We start from the raw sequence: 20,816 nt of genomic DNA, 5'->3' as shown, positions 1-20,816 counted from the left end.
CTGATCTGATGAAGCAGTTAATGACATCAGCTTCATAATTTGCTGGTGGTGTTTATGCCTGTGTACCGGCATGTGTTATTTGCATTGAGCTGACTGACTTCATGTCAGCCTATATTACTTGGTGTAAGTTTTGATTAAAGTCTTGAATATTTTCAAGAATACTTAACCTAAAAACACTGTATCTAAGCATCATGTTTAACCTCAAAATCTCTCCTTTAGTACCTTAATTACCTCAATTAATACCAATTCAACATCAGGACAGAGAGAATTTTTTTTGCCTTTGTGTAAAGCGCCATCTAGCGGTCGCTTTCAAAAATAGAATTACTCTAATCTCGCGATGTTTCAGGTGGATATCTCGTGTTTCCGCAAGCCTTGTGGTTCTTTGCAGAAGGGCAAGAAGAGGCCGAAACAAGGGTGCCCTGTGTAGCAAGAACTCGACACTTCATCCTTCAAACATGTTGTCAAGGCTCGTATTTGTGTCAGGTATGCATTCATTTTGCTGCTATTAATTAATTAAACTCACCTAGCTCTGGCATAACCAAACTGTCAAGCAGAAGAAATTAAAGTTAATTGGAAGCTGAAGGGTAAAGTGAAGGCCGCACATTGAATGAGAGACATGCTAATGCTAGGTTTAAGTAGCTAGCATAGCTACAAGCAAGGTAACTATAGCTATGCTCTGAAACGGTCTATTGCTTATATATTTCATGTCTGTTTTTTTGTGACACTATTGACTGTGTTGCATTTCATGTTTTTCTAGAAGACATAACTACAGCTAAGTTAGAGGACGATAGCTTACTGTAGCAAACAAACTATAGCTAGCGTTAGCTCTTCACTCTGTAAATGTCACCTTTTGACAGCGTTGGTCGGTTTTGTGCTCTTTACGTTTGTAGTAAGGATAAACTCCACTGGCTTCACATAGCAAAACCAAAAATGTTTATTTTGTTTCTTTTTATTTTAATGCTTTCCCAAGTTGTTCATTTGAAGCCAGCTTATTTAGCTACCAGACATTTATATTGGTTAATATTATGCTATCCTCAGGTATTGAAATGGCCTCATCCTCTAACGATCAGTTTCTGTTGACTTGTCATTGTACTGACTTTTGTCATAATAAACACTTCGTTGCCAATTTATTAGTTCCACTTAGCTAATACATCAGTCCTGCAATATAGCCAACCTTCATGAAGGTTATAATGGTAAGCTTTTAATTAAAACAGGTTTATAATCGACAGTTTAAACATAAATGAAATCATTCACACACACAAGCATTGGCTAATTGCAGCACTGAATTTAAATCTCTTCTCCTATTTGCAGCCAGTGGCCTGAAAAGCAGCGGTCCCCTTGGAGCTGGGTATGTGTCTTTTTAGAAATTGTTTTATTTACTGTATTTGTTACTAACGTAATGATACATTTTGGCAACAACTGACTATTAATAATGTCTCCCACAGTCTGGTCCACGCGTCCCGCTCCCTGCACACATCGTCCCAGAGTCTGGCCCCTGTGCCCCCTCTGCCAGAGAAGGGAGGCAAAGTTCGTCATGGCATCTTCCCAGAGGAGATTTTCCAGCTCCTGTACCCCAAAACTGGAGTCACAGGTCAGTTGCCAGAAATTAGGATTCAACTTTGGGTTTAGAGCTGCAGTTATTGATTATTTTAGTAGTTGAGTATTCTACCAGTTATTCCATCAATACTTAAACAAGTCAACTCAAATTTTTCAATAAGGCATAGTATGTGCAAGATATAAATACTTAGTCCCACATTTAATTTGATAAAATCCGACATTTGACAGTAGCACATTGTGTGTGCGCACTCCTACTGTGCATATGGAGATATGTATGGGTTATTTTTAGTGTGCTTTAAATGCTTTATATCTCAGAATTTTAAATTATCATGAGAAAAAAATAAGCTGCTGCATGAACACTATTTCATTTACAATGAAAAGAAAATCCACATTTTTCTCACTAGGACCCTACATGCTGGGCACTGGCCTCCTCCTCTACATGCTTTCCAAGGAAATCTATGTCATCAACCATGAGACTTTTGCTGCTGCCTCCATCGGTGCCGTCATCATCTATGGTATCAAGAAATTTGGTCCAAGTGTTGCAGCTTTTGCTGACAAACTGAATGAGGTAGGCTGGCAACCATACAGATTTCTATTTTCATCATTTCTTTTTCATGTTAATAATTGGATACTTTAAGATTTCAGATTGTAGTGTTTATTGTTAAAGCACTGCTCTCTGGGTGTTTGCAGGAAAAAGTGGCCAAGGCTCAGGAGGTCAAAGACCTCGCCATGGCCAGCCTGGCTCAGGCTATTGAGGATGAGAAGAAGGAACAGTGGAGAGCAGAGGGAAGATCAATGCTCTTCAACGCTAAGAGGGTAAGCAGCATAGACTGGTCCATTTTTATTTTACAATATATTAGTCATAATATAGTGATTCATATTTACAGTGCTCATAAGTTGACATTCATTTTAAAATTTTGGCAAATTTTAAAAAGGACTCATGCTAATTAACTGTCTTTGATTCAAGCATAGTAATCATATGAATACATATCTTTTTACATAGTTGTTTGGCTGCTTTTTAAACAATATTTATAATGCTAATAACCCCAATGGCCTGATCACAAGTTTACATACCCTTGTTACGGGCACACAAAGTGACACACAGGTGAAAATGGCAACTAAAGGTTATTTCCCACACCTGTGGCTTTGTAAATTGCAATTAGTGTCTGTGTATAAATAGTCCATGCGTTTGTGAACTCTCACGTGGATGCACTAAGCAGGCTAGATATTGAGCCATGGGGAGCAGAAAAGAACTGTCAAAAGACCTGAGTAACAAGGTTAGAACTTTATAAAGATGGAAAAGAATATAAAAAGATAACCAAAGCGTTGCAAATGCCATGTTTAATCACTTATAAAGAAGTGGAAAATTCTTGAATCTCTCAATACCAAGCCATGCAAGAATTGTTTTGGATGCAAAGAGGAACCCACAGGTGACATCAGGAGAAATACAGGCTGCTCTTGAAAAAGATGGTGTGGTTGTTGCAAGGAGCACAATACAACGGTAATTGAACAAAAATGAGCTGCATGGTTGAGTTGCCAGAAAGAAGCCTTTACTGCGTCAATGCCACAAAAAAGCCCGGTTACAATATGCCCAAAAACACCGTGACGCACCTCACAGCTTCTGGCACACTGTAATTTGGAGTGACGAGACCAAAATGGAGCTTTATGGTCACAACCATAAGCGATATGTTTGAAGAGGGGTCAACAAGGCCTATAGTGAACAGAATACCATCCCCACCATGGGACCACCAAAAATACTGTCAGACAATTTGCATTCTTCTGCACGGAAGCTGCGCATGGGTTGCTCTTGGACTTCCCAGCACAACAATGACCCCGAGCACAAGGCCAAGTGAAGGTGAAGGTTCTGGGGTGGCCATCACAGTCTCCTGACCTTAATGTCATTTGAGCCACTCTGGGGAGATCTGAAACGTGCGGTTCATGCAAGATGACCAAAGACTTTGTATGAACCGGAGGCATTTTGCCGAGATGAATGGGCAGCTATACGACCTGCAACAATCTGGGGCCTCATAGTCAACTATTACAAAAGACTACACGCTGTCATTGATGTTAAAGGTCGCAATACACAGTATAAGAACTAAGGGTATGTAGACTTTTGAAAAGTGGTCAGTTTTTTTTTTTTCTTTTGTTTTATGATTGTGCCATTCTGTTAGGACCTACAGTTCAATGTGAATCTTATAACGGATAAAAGACTTGTTTTGCCTGCTCACTCATGTTTTCTTTACACATGAGATCGATTGATAGATATAACCAATTCTTCAAGGGTATGCAAACGTTTGAGAACAACTATACATACCAATCCATATTGATTGCTGGAAGCTGCCCAGCATCATTGTGATCTCTGACATTTATCGCCCTCTGCTGGCATAAGTAGAAATTGCAACATCACAGATTGGCCAAAGAAACTGCTACCATGAATGTGTGGAGCTGCAATACTACGAGAAAAATCTTCAAAATATAAGAGTCCATAAATAAAATAAGTCATAAATAAATGTCATTACAGTCAACACTGTATCACACCAGCCAGCTGTCTCACTGAATTGCAGTGATGCATTCACTTTTCTTTATATATTTTGTCTGTTTAAAAATATACAGTTCAAAATTAAATTCTTGCAACTACCACAGCCACCAAAAAGTTTAGAAAAGCCAGTTATATTAATGTTTTTCTTCTTTCCTTAAATAATGGCCTTGGACTTCCCTTTTACTCTCAGAACAATGTGGCCATGCTGTTGGAGACCAACTACAGAGAAAGGCTACACATGGTGACCAATGAGGTGAAGAGGCGCTTGGACTACCAGGTGGCTCTGCAGAATCTCCACACCCGGATGGAGCAGGAGCACATGGTTAACTGGGTGGAGAAGAGTGTTGTCAGCAGCATCACTCCACAGCAGGTCAGTCTTTTTGTGTCGAACTGCCTGAAGCCTCAAGCTAAATGATGCTTCTTAGTTCGGATGTTAACATATGTGAAAAGAGTGTATACTGTTACATTAGTTGTTAGCGAAATTAAGTTTAATTTGAATTTTACATTACCTGCTTAATTTGATTAACAAACAATTTAGAAAAGTGCCACGTTTTCATGTTTGACAATTTCATTGTCAGGCCTGGATATCAAACCTCAATTTTATGTAAACTCCTGTAAGATAAACTGGGCTAAAAGAACAAAAACAATAGTTTTGTGACAAAAGGATAAAAATCAAAAATGATTATTGTGTGTGTGTGTGTGTGTGTGTGTGTGTCATTTTTTTCCAGTTTGAACAGTAAATGTTTGAGTTTGTTAAAAATGCGAACAGCCTAATATTCCTTTTTCTTCACTTTCTGTAAAGGTAGAACACAAACTTGATCAATTCTGGTCATGTTTTGATTTGGAATTGAATGTGCAGTGTTCCCAGTGCATTGATATAATGGAATTAAAAGCTATTCTAAGGATTTTGAGCATCATTCACTTGTTTTTTTAAACACACTTCTATTATTCTGAACATAACTGTTTAAGTAGAGGTATCTTACAGAAAACACTAAATTATCTATATTTAATCCATGAGGTGACATGGTTCTTAAATAATCACAACCATAAAATGATCTTTATTGTGAATAAGTAATTAGTTTTTTTTTTGATGAACTGTAGCTGTTCTTACATTGTTGTACATAAATGATATACATACATCAACAAGTGACTTTTTAGGGCTTTACATCTGTGTGTTTTTCGTTTTAGGAGAAAGAGAGCATCGCCAAGTGCATCACAGACCTGAAGGTTCTGGCCAAGGCCACTCAGGCCAAAGCTACAGCCTGAACTGTCAAGTCTTCAGAGAAGACTTCTCTAATCCCCAACTCATGGTCCCAATAAGAGACATTAACTTTTATTTACAGAATAAACTATTTCTTCTTTAAAGACTGTCTCTGTCAGTATGTCATGGGTGTGTACAGTATTTACACGTCAGCTGATGGTAAAATAAATGGTTCTCTTATCCAACTTCAACTGGCTAGTTTGTGTTTTTGCAATTCAAGCATATGCGTATGTATTTTGTCAGCAACGTTGGGTGTGAATGTGGAAGATAATTACAGTCACCACCGTTTTTATAGCGATAATAGATTAGGCTTGAGCTAGATAATTGTAAAAAGGAAAAAAAGCATCATCTGGAGCACTTAAGACCTTTGATCACTCTGGAGGAGATACTGTGAGGCATTCAAAACCTTTGGACTCATAACTAGCCACAGATACATTGCCTTTCGCCATACCTCAAATGACAAATCGGGCCAAGCCTCTTGATCCGTCACGCCCTTCAGATCGTCGTACTTTGATCCCGGTGCCTGCGTGCAGGAAGTCAAGGAAATTTTCTCGGTAGTCTGCGAGAGGAGCAGATGCTTTCTGCTTGGTAGAAAATATATTTAAAAAGGGAAGGATGACACTGGAGCAGAGCTGGCAGTAACAGGTAATGAATACATTATGTAAAGGTGATTTGATTAGAGGTTTTAAGAAAGGAGGTTGAATAACTGTGGGATTATGTCCTCTTCAGAAATGTAAATGTTTGTCTAGCAGAAAGTGGGTTGTTGACAAACTCCTTTTGCAACCTACATTCAATCCAGGAGGTGTATGACATGGATTTTAACCAGAATGTGTGTACTTGTGATTACATCTTGTTGCTAAATTGGAGCAGGTGTTTATTTTTTGTGTATAAGATTTGTTTCTGCTACAAAATACCCTTTATTGATCTACAATCTGTTTTGGTAAAGGAGGTAAAATTTCCAGGACAGATTAATCATTACTGATTCTGTTCATTGAGTTGATTTTTGGTAGTTGAATGTGCATTCTTTGTGCTTTATGTTTGCTTCTGCTTGCATTGTATCTAATATTAAAGCAAAGCTATGCAACTTTTGCTGAATAGCAGCCACTGTAGCCATGTGACAATCACAAGGTAATGGTAAATAGTAAACTGTAGTGTAATCACAATCTATCTAAAGTTTTATAACACTTTTTTTTTTTTAATTTAGGAATCAATTTACAAATATTCAGTTATCACAGTCCGTAAATATAAAACTGTGCATAAAAAGTACAAGTAATAATTAAAACAGACAAATACAAAACTAAATTGGTAAAGAAGCGACAGACTTGCAAACTTCATTAAAAATATTTACAGCAGGAGTTCTTAATTAAATTACTGAGTAGATATCAGTTATTAAAATACCTTTCTTATTTGTTACCAGTTTAAGAGACTCAAAGTACATGTCCGTTTCAGCTTGGAATAGTTTAAAACATGGTGTTGATTTGGAAAACTGCTTTGTGAATATGAAACTTACCTAATAAGATAGAGATTTAAAATATTACATAAATTGCTATCTCTACATTCAAAATAGGTAACGTTTTACCTTCAAGTGTGATTGCATATGGTGTTTTAGATACCATATCATTTTCCAAACTTTTGCAGAATGTAATAAAGAATGAACAGCCATAAAAAGGCAATTAACGATTCTTGTTCTATCTTACAAAAGCTACAATAATTATCAATAGGCATTCATTTTGAGAAAAACAGGTTTGTAGGATATATATATATATATATATATATATATATATATAGGGCAATATTTTCAAATGTAATTCCCTAACTTTGTTTGTGATACAATATCTAAAAGGAACGCCCTATCTCAGTTAATATCAGTAAAATGAGAATTCCAGAAAAATTTCCCACAAGGTGTTATTTTCTTCTTCTTTCTTCTAAATTTAGAAAGCATTTTCTAATGTGCCTGTTAGTACATTTGCTGCTCATTATATCAATACCAGTTATATAAAGAGTAAAGTTAAAACCAGGAACTAAATTTAGTTTTTTTTTACAACTTTTCCTTTATTCTAATATGCCATTAGGTATAGATTTGAGTTATGTTCTTTGAACGTTATCGGGAATGCCTTCTCTCTGAGAATGGATTCATAGTTAAGTGCAAAAGCCACCATCAAACACGGGTCATACCGGACCAGGAGGGACCGTAGCGGTGTGCTGTGAGAGCTGAACCTTAGGTAAAGGTTCATTTTAGTGCTTGTGAATTCAACCTTTAACTTGGTTTACTTTTAAGATGTCAAAGTCTGTAAATATTCTGACTGAGTTAACAAATCCATTTGAATGTGTTTATGCAACCGTCTGTCCTGGTTTCACTTGAAACAGGTTTAATTTTTGCAACTCATACCGTGTCAGATTACCAGCATGAGAAACCCCTTCTCTTACAGGTTGGAGTGGCTCTTAAGGAAATCTTGCCAATCTGAAGCTTTAACTCTTCAACACACAAACATCCAGAAAAGAAAGACGAAGTTTGACAATGTTTGGAAACAACGGACCTTTCTCATATTCCCCAAGGTCAGTAAGTTTATTTCCCTTTCAGGTTAACAATTTACTGGAATTAATTTGTTGAACCCTTTAAGTACCAGTTAGATTTTTTTTTTTATTTACAACACTGTAAAACACCAGCTTGAGCCTTTCCATGACACAACACCACTGTGTTGTGGTTACAGTTCAGCTGGTGGTTTATCTTCCGATCACTGTGCTTTTATTACACCTCAGGGGTTTCTCACACGAGGACCTCCCTCAGCAGAGGCGAGCTTTCCAACAAGATGACTTCAAGGGTGCTCCACTGCAGAGAAACAACATGTCCAGACCCAGTGGAAAATCAATATACAGTATGCCCATACATAAACAAACCTCATTTAATATTTTGTTTTTCCGATAACAAAATGTCACACCTTTTTTTTAATACAAATTTCTTTACATCAGTGCAGAGAAAGGAGTACTCCGAGGTACTGAACAAACATCCTGACAACTTTCACGTCAGAGTGGAGGTAAGTGATTGTGAAATCTGCACCAGCGTGGACACGTAGTACAACCTTTAGCTCTCTTCATCCATGACTTCTCCACATTGACTCCGCAGCACTTGTTCACCTGTGAGCTGGACGGCCAGGAAGTGAAGACGATTGACGACTGCTTGGCCAAGCTCAAGAGGCTGGATGCCAAAAGTCGCCTGTGGCCTCAGGAGATGATCATGGAGGTTCAGGGTGGATATCTACTGCTCAGTGATATCGAGACCAAGGTTAGTAGCTACACAATTCAGAACATTTAAATAAGTACAGCACACGGCCAAATGTATGTGGACATCATAACATTCCACCTTAATTGTTGATCGTCTCATTCCAAGTGTTCTGCTGTGTTTGTATTTAACATGAGACGTCTGTAGCATCCTGGGTCGCAGCCTGTGAAAAATAATGTGTGTATCTGCCCCAGTGGTTCTCCCTGGCGGAGTAAAAATACAACATATTTTGACTTGTCAGGGATAGAACGACAAAGCCCTGGACTTAATTCCATCATTGGCCCTCAGGGTTTTTTTGGGGTCGGTGAGTGAAGACCGAGAAAGGCATTCAGTGTCTGACATTTAGATTTATCCCAAAATGAAAACTAGAACTAGATAAAGCAGGGGTGGGCAATTAATTTTTACAGAGGGCCGCATGAGCAACCCGAGCACTGCTGGAGGGCCACATCGACAATATTTTAATAAAATTTAGCTCAGTATTCTCTTTGATATACCGTAAGATAAATGGTAATAATTTCATGTCACCTACCTTAACTTTTTACAAAAGCAGATTGCTTTTGATGGTTTTATTTAAACTCTTAATCCTTAAATAGCCTATTTATTAGGCTATGTGAAATTAAAATAAGAAAAAAAAACAATCATTGAATTGCTGATTGAAACTGCATCTCTGGGGGTGTGAAGTTTGGTAAAAAGTCCTAGTTGGGTTAGCAGTTTTACCATCAACCATCAGCCTCCCTTGAGCGTCATCAGACAGATTCCGGTATTTATCCTCGTGCTACGTCGTGTAGTGACGATTCAAATTATAATCTTTAAACACAGCAACCTGTGCGCCACAAATTAAGCACACGGCTTTATCTTTAATTTCTGTAAAGAAATACTTGGCAGTCCATGTCCATCGTCATCAACTGTTCTTTTTTTAGCGTGAGCGGACATCTCGGGGGTAACCGGGCATCACTCGTCGCTGTGCACCTTCACTCACAGGTTACGCACGGACATACGTCCATAAAATAACACTTTTCAAAATAAAAGCAGCACAGTTGTATTGTACACTCGACATAGATATATTTTAAATTTATTTTGTAATTTATGATTGGCAACACGCGGGCCGGATGTGGCCCGCGGACCGTAAGATGCCCAGGTCTGAGATAAAGGAATCTTGACTGGAAGATCTTAGCTCCACTTTTATCTGCTTGTAAATACTTTCAATATTATTAACTGTATTTCATGAACCTGTCATCATTGCACTTATTCTGTTCAATCTTGATTCTGTAGGTAGAGCTGGAGTCGCTGCCCCTGAGCTGCATCCTGCAAACCAAAGCTGTGCTGGATAGCTGTGCCTACAACTCTCTGCTGACAGTAACTGTGCAGCAACACAATAAGCACATCCCTCAGGTCTTCATGTTCCAGTGTGAGGAAACTGGGGTGAGTTACATTTCACTAGAACCCTCAGTGACCTCTTCACTGCATCTTTGACCTCCTGAAAGCCTCCAGAGAAGGGAGGATGTGATAGTCATTTTGAATTGTAAGATCTTTGAAATGAAGGCCATTCCCTGAAACCATTATTTCATAACAAGTGTTTTTTGCTGGTGTCATGTAGGAGTTTGATCTAAAGCAGGTCTGTTTTACTAGGCAGGGGTCGTCAAGAATGATCTGGATAAGGCAGCGCAAAAAGGAGGTGACGTTGTGGAGCCACGCAGAGATCAGTCTGACATCAGGTACAATGTCACAGCACATGAATCCAGTCTAAAGGGAGATAAAATCACATTAATTGAAACGAAATTGAACCGTAAAATGCATTAACTGTCTGTCGTGGGTGATCTCAGGAGTAATCTTGAGAACATCATCGGGCAACATGTTCCAGGAAATTTACGGCAGGCTGGGCCTCGTCCTGTGCAGCAAGAGAGGACCCCACCGCCACCGGACCACCCGCCCCCACAGTGGAGGAGCAGAGAACCAGGTACGACTGGATTGCATCCACTGAAAGCATATAAAACTTTCATCATAGAGGAGAAACCCCTTTAAGTTCCTCAAAGTTTAATGGATGCGTTCTGTGCAAATAATATGGGTTTAGCAATAAACAATCCAGTACGTTTTGTTCTGTGTCAACATTGATATTTGTCTCCAAAAATTATTTTTTGTTCTTTGTAGAAAATATGCCATCTTCACCCTTCTTGCCCCCACAAGAGGCAACAATGCACCATTCTGATCTTCGTGAATTACAGAGTAGCCCAGAAGTTGCTGAGCAAATGAACATGAAGAGGAACACAGTCAGTACTGTCAATTGAACCGTTTCCACAAACTATAAGTCATAGGTAGTGAATTACATCTGTTTGATGCGTGTGCTCATTTTCACAGGACATTCTGAACCACGTTATAAATGATTTGGAGATCTTCATGGCCAAAGTGTCTGCTGCAGCAAATGCTTCTTCTCAACCACAAAAGGACAAGAGCAAGAACAAGAATGCGTTTGGGAAGAAAAAATCTAAGAAAAATGGTAATATCCTTTTTCCAGTTTATCTTTCCAAGGGCAAATATAATTAAAGCAACAGTTTTAACCTTAATCAAAATAACTTTTGGGAATAATTGCTCAAACTACTACCTGAATCAGTTCATGTCTGAAAATCATCACGCTCCTATTGTCTCCTCCTGGTGCTCCTAATCACATTAGGAAAACAACCAATTGTAGGCGAGGAGTCTCTAATCCAGTATGCCTATTTGTCGCCTCATCTGTATTCAGAAATATATTTTAATAGCTGTAAAATGAGAAAGTTTGTTCCGTCTGGTGGACAAAGGTTCCTTTATAATTGGGGAAGTGACCTCCTTAAAGGTGCTGACATGCTAACAGCACGTCTGATGCGTTTCTTTTTTCTCCTGCAGCACCAGCAGCAGCTGTCAGTCTGCCACCCTGGGAGGAATATATCTCCTGTCTTCAAAAGATCAAGTACGGATTCAATCTGCTGGTAAATACTTTAAATGGCTCTGCAGATGAACTGACCAGAGTGGTTTGGAAAGATTTTGGGTGAACGCTCTAATTTAATTTAATTGAAATTACAATTTACACTCTGTGTCCACACTTTGTTAGTTATCACACACAGTCCTGAACACACACATGCACAAATGGAGAGATGTCAGAGTGAGTGGGCTGCCAGCCGAACCAGCGCCCGGAGCGGTTGGGCGGGTACGGTACCTTGCTCAAGAGCACCTGGCAGTGCCCAGGAGGCGAAGTGGTATCCATACTTTTTTTGGTCCATACGGGTGACCATCTGGTTCCCAACCCAACTCCCTACGGACTGAGCTACTGCCACCCATCTAATGTGTTGACATGAAATATGTGATGGCTGTAATGTGACCGAAAAGCTCTTTGTCTTACAGGGCCAGCTGGACGGGACATTAACCAGCCCCACAGCTGCTGACTTTGTCCACATCTTCTTCACTAGTTTAGGCATGGTGAGCTCTTTTTAACTTATTTTTTGCCTGCTACTTATCAAGGCACCAATTATTATTTAGTGTGTGCATATTTTTCTAGAACTTGAAAGTTGATACTGCCTTCATTTTTCTACAGATACTGCCTCAGTATCCTGCAGACCTGCCCCCCACTGTGTTCTCCCCCCTGCTGACAGAGACGGCCCTTCGGCTGCTCGCTCAGGTCGTCGACCCGGAGGAAGACCAGCTGTGGAGGTCTCTGGGAGACTGCTGGAACTTCCCCAGGTATGGCGGCCTTTATAACACTCACACACAGCTTGTCACCTTCTCATATATAGTCCTCGGATTGTAAGTGCACCTTTAAGTGCCCAGACACCTGTGGCGTAGTGTGTGCGTTTGCTGATAGATGAATATAGTTCCGAGTTAATGCTGCATTCATGGTCTATGGAAAACATGATAGACACTGCATTATAGCGGATAAATGTAAATGTAATTGTTTTCACCTTCGTGCAACCCAGCTGTTTCTACGTTTCCAGTCTAAGCAAGTTCCCTAAAATAATGTTGTAATGTTTACAAACTCATCATAAAGGGGACCTTATTAGAAAGTGGTGCGAAAACATTTTGTGAATAAAACATCTATAACTCCTAATGACATTAGGTCATTAGGATTAGGAGCCAGGACTTGCCTTCTTACTGTGTTGTTTTTGTTACTGTTGTTACATTTGTCATACTTGAATGACCGAAAATCTATGACTCACAGATGTGTCTGAAAAAAACTCATTACTGTAGAAAAACTGTTCGTAACATCAAGATGCCACTTCAGTAGGCCTGAAACAGTTATTACATAATTGTCAATTTGTTTACATAATTATGCTGTCTTTGTTTAACCGCAATTAATAGCTAACATTAGCCTTAAGGCTTATGGCCTTATGTTCGTTCATAGCAACAAAGATTACAAGGGGGGATACCGTTAGAAAGTAGTTTTATGATAATAAAGAGGTGTAGTTTACATTATAGGCAGTGGGCCTGTTTTTTTACATTATCTGGGTCACATAATAACAGTGATATAACAACATGTATTCTGGGATTCACTCAAAACTTTAATTTATTTAAAATAAGTCATTAAATAAGTAAATTTGACTGAAAGAGACAATTATATTGTTAATTCCAATTATTTCTGAGACAGTTGATTTTAAAGCAAAATTTGGAATTGTTCTACACTTCGGTATTAGATACTTCCTTTTGTTTTTAACTTGGTTTAAGTCTCCTACCCTCCTGTCACATCATAGGTCCAGATGGCCGGACGACAATGTCCCAATTTACATCCCTGAGTTCTACGATGGCTGGCAGCCGCCTTCCCCCTCACACGCGCCTTCCCCAGTCCTTAATCAGAACGGTCCAATGAGGAAGAGCCAGAGTTTACCAGCCGGCACCCGTAAAACACCCCTGTACATGAGGGTCATTTACAACTTTGTGGCCAGGAATAACCGGGAGCTGAGCATTATGAAGGGAGATGTTGTACAGGTGAGATGAAAACATGGTCAGTGGAGTTGGATATTGTTTTTGACTGTCAAAACTGACAGCATCTGCGTCATGGGATAGTTACCAAACCAGTGTTCATTTGACTGTTGTTCAAATCCCTGGTTTGCTTTTTCTTGGACAGCGTAAACTTTAATTAATAAATTACAAAAATGTAAAAGAATTTTTTTGGCTCTAAAAGGAAGACAAATGGACAACAGATGTAGTCACCAGTGTTGGAAGCAGTATTCATGATGTATGTTACTTAACTAAAAGTACTACTACCACACTGTGCACATACTTCACTACAAGTAAAAGTCCTAACCTGTTCAAAGTAAAAGTATGCTTAGAAGTATTCTTATCAAAATGCACTTAAAGTACAAAAAGTAAAAGGGTTTACCTATTATATACAGTGGGGAGAACAGTATTTACACTGCTAATTTGGCAGGTTTTCCTACTTACAAAATGTAGAGGTCTCATGTATCATAGATACACTTCTGTGAGAGATGGAATCTAAAACAAACATCTAGAAAATCACATTGTATGATTTTTAAATAATTTGCATTTTATTGCATGACATAAGAATTTGATACATCAGAAAAGCAGAACTTAATATTTGGTACAGAAACCTTTGTTTGCAGTTACAGAGATCATTCAGACCATCTCCAGATCCTTCAGGTTTTGGGGCTGTCGCTGGGCAACACAGACTTTCAGCTCCCTCCAAAGATTTTCTATTGGGTTCAGGTCTGGAGACTGGCAAGGCCACTCCAAATTAATTATTTAAAAATTATACAATGTGATTTTCTGGATTTTTGTTTTAGATTCCGTCTCTCACAGAAGTGTACCTATGATAAAAATGACATGCTTTGTAAATAGGAAAACCTGCAAAATTGGCAGTGTAAATACTGTTCTCCCCATTGAATGATGTTTCTGGGTTATTATTTCTGCATTAATGTGTATCTGTAGATATTTAGGGTTGGGTTAATTTTAACTTGCTCATATACCTTTGGGTAGTTTAATCTACAACAGTGCATCATATTCTATTAGATCATCATATTTGTAGCATTGCTGTCCTGAAAAAAATGCCGTTTTCAGCTTTGTGATGATTTCCCACTGAGCCAGGAGAGGGTTGTTAAATAGTTTTAGTTTATGAAGGAAGATCATTTCTCAACCAATAAAGTAACACATCCTTCAGTTTATCAAACAAATTAATTTTTTAGTTTTCACTTAACAAGAAATGGGTTACCCACCAAAAACAACCACGTGCCTTTCCAGCAATTATTGTCTATACTTTAAGTTTCCAGTTGATAAGAGTTGCAATTCAGTGATTGGCTGGAGAATTAAAAGAAAACAAATCTAGCAGTAGAAACGCGCTGTTTCTTTAACGCTTTTAACAGACTTTGGAACAGCAGCAGAGCCAACACTCAGGACTAAAGGCATGAAAATTTCACTTAATGAGTTTTTTAACATTACAAAAAAACTCATTTTTTTTCCTCAATAGCTACAGACTCAGAAATGGCACATACTAAGGAAAGCTCATTGTGGGACTGACTGGCTGTAGTGGTTTAATTCTGCACCAAGGCTGAATTTTGGGAAAGAGTCAAAGAGCACCATGTCATGGGACCTTTAAGAAATATGTTTAAAACTTCACATTATACTTCTTAACTACATTACTCTGGATACAGCCTTGTTTCTATTTAATTCTTCATGGAGCTATTTGTATATTTCCCACGGTCACAATCATTCCTACCTTTATCAACATTCAGGTGCTTGAGGTGTTTGTTCTTTGGGCTTTTTAAGGTTGTTCAAAAATCCAAGCAATGGTGGCTTGTTCGTAACGCTCGCAATGAGGAAGGCAACGTTCCTCAGAATGTTCTGGAGCATATGGAGAGCGATGGGCCTGTGGACGATCTACCGGTAAGTGACACGTAGCTCTGCTGAATAACCACTTAACATTTCACATGAGATATTTTATTCTCTTCACTCTCCCTCACAGAGGGACACTCTTGGTCCTGTGACTCTGGACATGTCTTCCCCACCTGCAGAGGTCAAAGCCTGGCTGGAGTACAAAGGTTTCTCCAAAATGTGAGTGAAATAATGTACAGAGGTACTGGGAGCTATACTGTACGATGCTTGTACTCTAAATAAGACTTGTATTGCATGATTAAGTCAGATATTGTTTGTTTAATGCCTTGTCGGGTACAGCACTGTGACCAGCCTCGGGGTGCTGACTGGTAAACTGCTTCTGGGGATGACCAAGAATGAGATTAGGACTGTGTGTCCTGAGGAAGGAGGCAAGGTCTTCTTCCAGCTTCAGGCCATTAAATCAGCCATTGCAGTAAGTAATGCCATGTGATATGCACACACTAAAGGCAGAAACAGGGTCCAGCGAGTACATAAACAATTTAAACTACACGAGATCGATTTTATACAGCGTTGCGTTCTGGAATGTGTCACCTGAAAATCCTAAAGCAGTCTGAGAATTGCTGCTACGCGCTCTGCAGCCTTAAACGAGAAAGCTGACCCCTTCTGTTTGGGTTCACTTCTTTTCAAAATAACAACTGACCAGTTTGACGAAGCTCTAGCTGAGCATGTCCGTAAGCATCAGCATATTTATGACACATATCCAATCGTCTGTTGTTTTTTTGGCCTCCAGTGCAGTAAGCACAGCAGTTTGTTTACCACTGTGGTCATAGAAACGCTCTAATAAGTTCCATGCATGTTGCCCCCTAGAGGACTGACGTTTACCTCCAAGAGCGCATGTTCAGTCCTTGTGGAACATGTTTCTGCCCAACTTCAAACTGCAGCGCATAAGTAATGTTTCACCCTGTTCCCTACAGCTCGCCAGTGAACCATCGGGCCCGTACAACGGCCACTACTAATGTCCTGCTTCACTGTGTTTTCATCTACGGATCATCTGGCATTATTTTCTAATTCATCCTCTTGTCATAAATTCATTGCTTTAGGGAAAGCATTTTTACTAAATTGAACTTGACATATACTTTGTGTAATGTATCTCCAGCAGCAATAATTGTGGGTTATTAAAATTAATTTTCACTTAATTTCTCTTATGTGCTTTGTTAGTTCAAGTAATTTTTTTAACTGATTGTATTATGCTATGTAGACATTTGTTCAATCCAACACCATTTTTTATTTTTACTTGCATTAACTTATACCATCTATATTATATTTCCATTTCATTGATGCATAAATGTCATGTCTTGTACAGAATGTGATGTCGAAATTGATTCACAAACTCAAAGAAAATAAGTCAGTCCAAGATTTACTTTAATTTGTCCAAAATACATCTTTAAAATGAAAGTTTCTACTAGATCAATCATAACCTGGATCTTTCTTTACAAAATTCTGACTGAACTGAAAATTATTTTAGAACTGGCACATACATATTTGGAAAACTAAAGCAACAGCTAGTAAACTGCTTATAAAAAGACATACTAAAGACAATCTTAACTCTAGTCTGGAATTTACAAGTTGTTGAGTCAGTGGCACTTGGGAACTTTATTTCTTTGCATTATTTTTCTTTCTTGTTTCCCCACTTGGCCATCTTGTTGTTGACAGGAGTCTTTATGAATCTGTCTGACTTCATGTAGGCAGCAATCTTTTCCAGAGCCTGTGATATAACAAGCCAATCAAAAATTACTTTGCAAGTCCAGAACAGGAGCAACTCCACATGTACATTTACATATAGACAGACTATCACACCAACACAGAGGAAGACAAAAGGTGCTAATGTGCGGGACATTTTATTTTCCTGACTGTATAACAGTTGAGTGTCCTCACCTCAAAACGGTCTAAAAGATCTTTGAGGTTCTTGAAGTTATCCAGGCACGTAGGCTGAAACATCCTGTGTTGATCCAACAGCTCGTACATGATGAAGTCCACAAATGTGATCTGTTGTAACGAAACGCGATTTTAAAAAACATGTTGAAAGCAAGAAACAGCCCGAACTAACCCTCAAAGTAGCACTAATCAACAGTTGTTTTTAGACCAATCAGTCAAAGCGACATGCATCACATGCATCACCCAACACTGAAGTTCTCCCTCAGCGCTATAAAGCATCTGTTTAAGCTCATCAGTTTGGTTTTTCTACCCACAAATTCGGTGCTTGGTTTCATCCCACCTCATCAGCTTGAATAAACAGTGTTTCCAGCAACGGTAGGTGGCAGTTTTCAGCAAAAGCGCTCTAATAAATCTTTTATGCACCAAACAGCAGATGTTAGTGACCATCTAGCAGCTCAAGACAAACTTATATTTATCAAGAAAACTCCAAATGCTACTTCATAAGTCATAATGTCAAATGTAAAACATGATTTTCCACCTGTAGTGGCCAGTGTTGGGAAGGTTACTTTGTAAATTAAATAGGTTACAGATTAAGTTACACTATTGAATTTAAAATAGGGTAACTATTTCAATTACTTTATCGAAGTCATGTACCTTATTACATTTTAAAATAAATACATTTCTTATTGTGTACTACTGTTAACCATTTTCAAATGTTAAACACTTGGCAGTGTTAACCTTATAGCAGTACTTAGTACTGACTCCAGCCAAACTCCTTTAAAATCCTTTGTTAAATGATATATTACAATTTAATTCTGAAGAACAGCTACCACACTGTCGGACTTCAGCACATCTTTAATATGAGATCATTCTGAGGTCACAGATTTAAAAATATGGTGCTAAAATCCATATTCACGACACAATAGAACCTGGGGTGTGTCATACGGAGTATAGGCAAGACGTGGCAAAAGAAATTGTGCATATGAAAAACATGCAATGCAACTAAATTAACATTATTTAACATATAGCCTAGCTTTTGTAGAAAATATTCAGATGTAACCCTAATGTAATCATGAACTTTTTCATAAGTCACAATTCCAACAAAAGTATTTTTATGCACATTTTGAAGTATTGAATTAGAAAATGTTGATGCAATTGGCAAAATTTAATTAAAACTATTTGCAAACAAGTTTTTACGCTCTCGAGGTAGTTTTTGCCTTTCCCCCCCCCCAAAAAATGAATGCTCATAATAGAAGGAAACAGCGGTTAACGGTTGTCTTGCCGACACCAAATGTCTCTGCCACAAACCTGTATTCTGCACAGGTGGCCACCTCAGGTAATACAAAGCCAAAGAACTTCTAAACTCTGATTTAGCGAGCCGGTTTGCAATGTACAACCATGCATAACGTCAACTTGTGACAAGTCTACGCGTTACGTAGTCTAGTTTATTCGCTGTAAACACTTCTACTTTGCATTTTCTTTTATTGCGACATTTTAAAAGTTTGCCTAAAATTATATGGAAACATGACTATAGGGAACTTTAATGACATTTTTTCCAGTAACAGTTCCCTTTATTTAGCAATTAAAATACGTAATGCCGTTACATGCAAGTAAATACTCCAACACTGGTTGTGGTGTGTCTGAGTAATGAAAATTTAAAGACGACTGTGCTCAACATATGAAGCCTCCCATGTTTAAGGGCTGACATACCTTGTCACCAGCGAACCACTTCCTGTCTCCCAAGAAATCTGAGAACTGCTTTAGTACGTCTGGCAGCATCTGAACGTACCCTGGCTTCATCTTGTCCTGATGTCAGAAAGGTGAGGTTGGCCTTAGTGAAGATTCAGGCATAACAGGACACATTCAATGTTATTAATCTTTTACTGTCGTACTCACAAAGTCAGTGTAGCACATCCTCACAAAGCCGTTTCTGAAGTCCATTGACTGGTTCTCCAAGATGTCCACACGGACCTTCTCATCCTCTGTCTCTCCACCTGGGATCAGATCGGATTTAGTGACACTCTGGGATATTACTATATACAGTGTGTGTGTGTGTGTGAGATATTGAGATAGATTATATATATATATATATATATATATATATATATATATATATATATATATATATATATATATATATATATATATATAAAAATTCTGGGGTTCCTTCTTTTAAGAAAAGAGACCATAAGTCTTAAGACTTGTATAGTGAATTGTGACTGTTTCAAAATAAAATATTTTGAAACATTCACAATGTAGGAATAAAAAATTAGATGAACTAAAATTTTGCCTCTTTTGAACAAATTTATATGTGGAATAAACAATACTTACACAAGTTGTGCTTACGAGCAATGTATCTCATGATAGCATTGCTCTGCACTAGCTTCCTGTCACCATCCTCCAAGTAGGGCAGCTATGGTGAGATGTTACACAATACCATTATTTGTTGACGTTTTAAACCAGCTTTACACTTCAATTAATACTCACGAGTTAAACTCACTTACATTGGGGAAGTCCATTCCAAGTGATGGTTTTTCATCAAACCAGCAGCTCTTATCATAGTCGGGAGCTGTGCAAAACAAATGTGGGTTAGATGAGTAAGTAGGTATGTTGTACGGACACTTAGGCCAATTCTTAGGTTAAAAAATGACAACTGTGGATTTGTTGATTGAATTGGTGAGTTACCTTCACCACAGACGTAAAACTTGTCCTCATACTTGGTGCCGGTGTACTCCAGCAGCAGGCGGATAGGCTGGGCGAGCTGGACAAGTGTTCACAAATCAGAGAATGTAATGTTAATTGTTAAAGGGCTACAATGGATACATGTCTTTACATTACATGTCATTTAGCGGATGCTTTTATCCAAAGTGACTACCAATTAAGTGTTTTTAACCTCCAACATGCAAACTCTAGACAAGTGCAAGTACATTAGCTTTAAATAAGCAAAACTACAAAGAGCCATATGAAAGTGCAGCTGATGTTGAGATCATGGATCTTTGGGGGCCATGCCATCACTTCCAGGACATTTTGTTCTTTTTGGCAAAATATGGGTTGGCCCCCCAAAATCTCACTCAAAGGTTTTTGGAAAAGTTGGCAGCTCTGTACTGGTTACTAAGTAAGTACTACAAACAGAAGTAAAAAACAAACCTGAAGCTGAAGAAACCTTAAATGTTAACATAAAAGACCCCGACAAATGAATGGGAAAAAGAGGCGAATGGATCAGAATTGTTCACTGCAGCGGTGCAGCCCCGCCTACAACACAAATCACCAGTTAACTCAAAAACCCAAGAGTATATAGATGCAGCCTGGAGCGTCCCATGTCATGCAGAGTTGTGTCCAACGGTAAATCCAGAGGGTCAAAAATAAGAAATCGCGAATAATTTTCCAGATGGAGTCACGGGTAAATTCGAGACCACATTTGTTGCAATCAATTGAAA

At 38.5% G+C, this 20,816-nt stretch overlaps 3 protein-coding genes across 4 annotated transcripts in view; 2 read left to right on the top strand and 1 right to left on the bottom strand.

Moving 5' to 3' along the window:
* The first annotated feature begins 270 nt into the window (after window positions 1-270).
* Window positions 271-5,548, top strand: atp5pb (ATP synthase peripheral stalk-membrane subunit b). The gene is made up of 7 exons (XM_032521275.1): window positions 271-483; window positions 1,312-1,348; window positions 1,446-1,591; window positions 1,962-2,125; window positions 2,248-2,373; window positions 4,287-4,466; window positions 5,285-5,548. Exons 1-7 carry the CDS (start codon window positions 456-458, stop codon window positions 5,360-5,362), a joined length of 759 nt encoding a protein of 252 aa, XP_032377166.1. The 5' UTR covers window positions 271-455; the 3' UTR covers window positions 5,363-5,548.
* Window positions 5,549-5,865: 317 nt separating this feature from the next.
* eps8l3b (EPS8 signaling adaptor L3b) lies at window positions 5,866-16,619 on the top strand. 2 transcript variants are annotated; one of them, XM_032521260.1, is made up of 19 exons: window positions 5,866-6,002; window positions 6,110-6,159; window positions 7,787-7,913; window positions 8,118-8,233; window positions 8,328-8,392; window positions 8,482-8,640; window positions 9,910-10,059; window positions 10,267-10,352; window positions 10,461-10,594; window positions 10,786-10,904; window positions 10,993-11,131; window positions 11,515-11,597; window positions 12,010-12,084; window positions 12,200-12,345; window positions 13,350-13,584; window positions 15,379-15,495; window positions 15,575-15,663; window positions 15,784-15,916; window positions 16,419-16,619. In XM_032521260.1, exons 3-19 carry the CDS (start codon window positions 7,876-7,878, stop codon window positions 16,458-16,460), a joined length of 1,926 nt encoding a protein of 641 aa, XP_032377151.1. In that variant the 5' UTR covers window positions 5,866-6,002; window positions 6,110-6,159; window positions 7,787-7,875; the 3' UTR covers window positions 16,461-16,619. The 2 variants fall into 2 exon arrangements, with proteins under 2 accessions (XP_032377151.1, XP_032377152.1); XM_032521261.1 differs by lacking the exon at window positions 6,110-6,159.
* A 317-nt stretch (window positions 16,620-16,936) lies between these two features.
* Window positions 16,937-20,816, bottom strand: part of LOC116692762 (glutathione S-transferase Mu 3) — a 19,387-nt gene continuing 15,507 nt past the window's right edge. Inside the window, exons 2-8 of the mRNA XM_032521276.1 lie at window positions 20,065-20,140; window positions 19,884-19,948; window positions 19,711-19,792; window positions 19,276-19,373; window positions 19,090-19,185; window positions 17,380-17,490; window positions 16,937-17,209 (exon numbers count right to left, since the gene is read on the bottom strand). Coding sequence (XP_032377167.1) covers window positions 17,111-17,209; window positions 17,380-17,490; window positions 19,090-19,185; window positions 19,276-19,373; window positions 19,711-19,792; window positions 19,884-19,948; window positions 20,065-20,140 — 627 coding nt within the window. The 3' untranslated portion in view covers window positions 16,937-17,110. The remainder of the gene's footprint in view (window positions 17,210-17,379; window positions 17,491-19,089; window positions 19,186-19,275; window positions 19,374-19,710; window positions 19,793-19,883; window positions 19,949-20,064; window positions 20,141-20,816) is intronic.

This window comes from Etheostoma spectabile, chromosome 7 (genome assembly GCF_008692095.1).
Source record: "Etheostoma spectabile isolate EspeVRDwgs_2016 chromosome 7, UIUC_Espe_1.0, whole genome shotgun sequence".
NCBI lineage: Eukaryota > Metazoa > Chordata > Actinopteri > Perciformes > Percidae > Etheostoma > Etheostoma spectabile.
The sequence above is the reverse complement of the archived record's forward strand: the minus strand, read 5'-3'. Positions and strand labels throughout refer to the sequence as shown.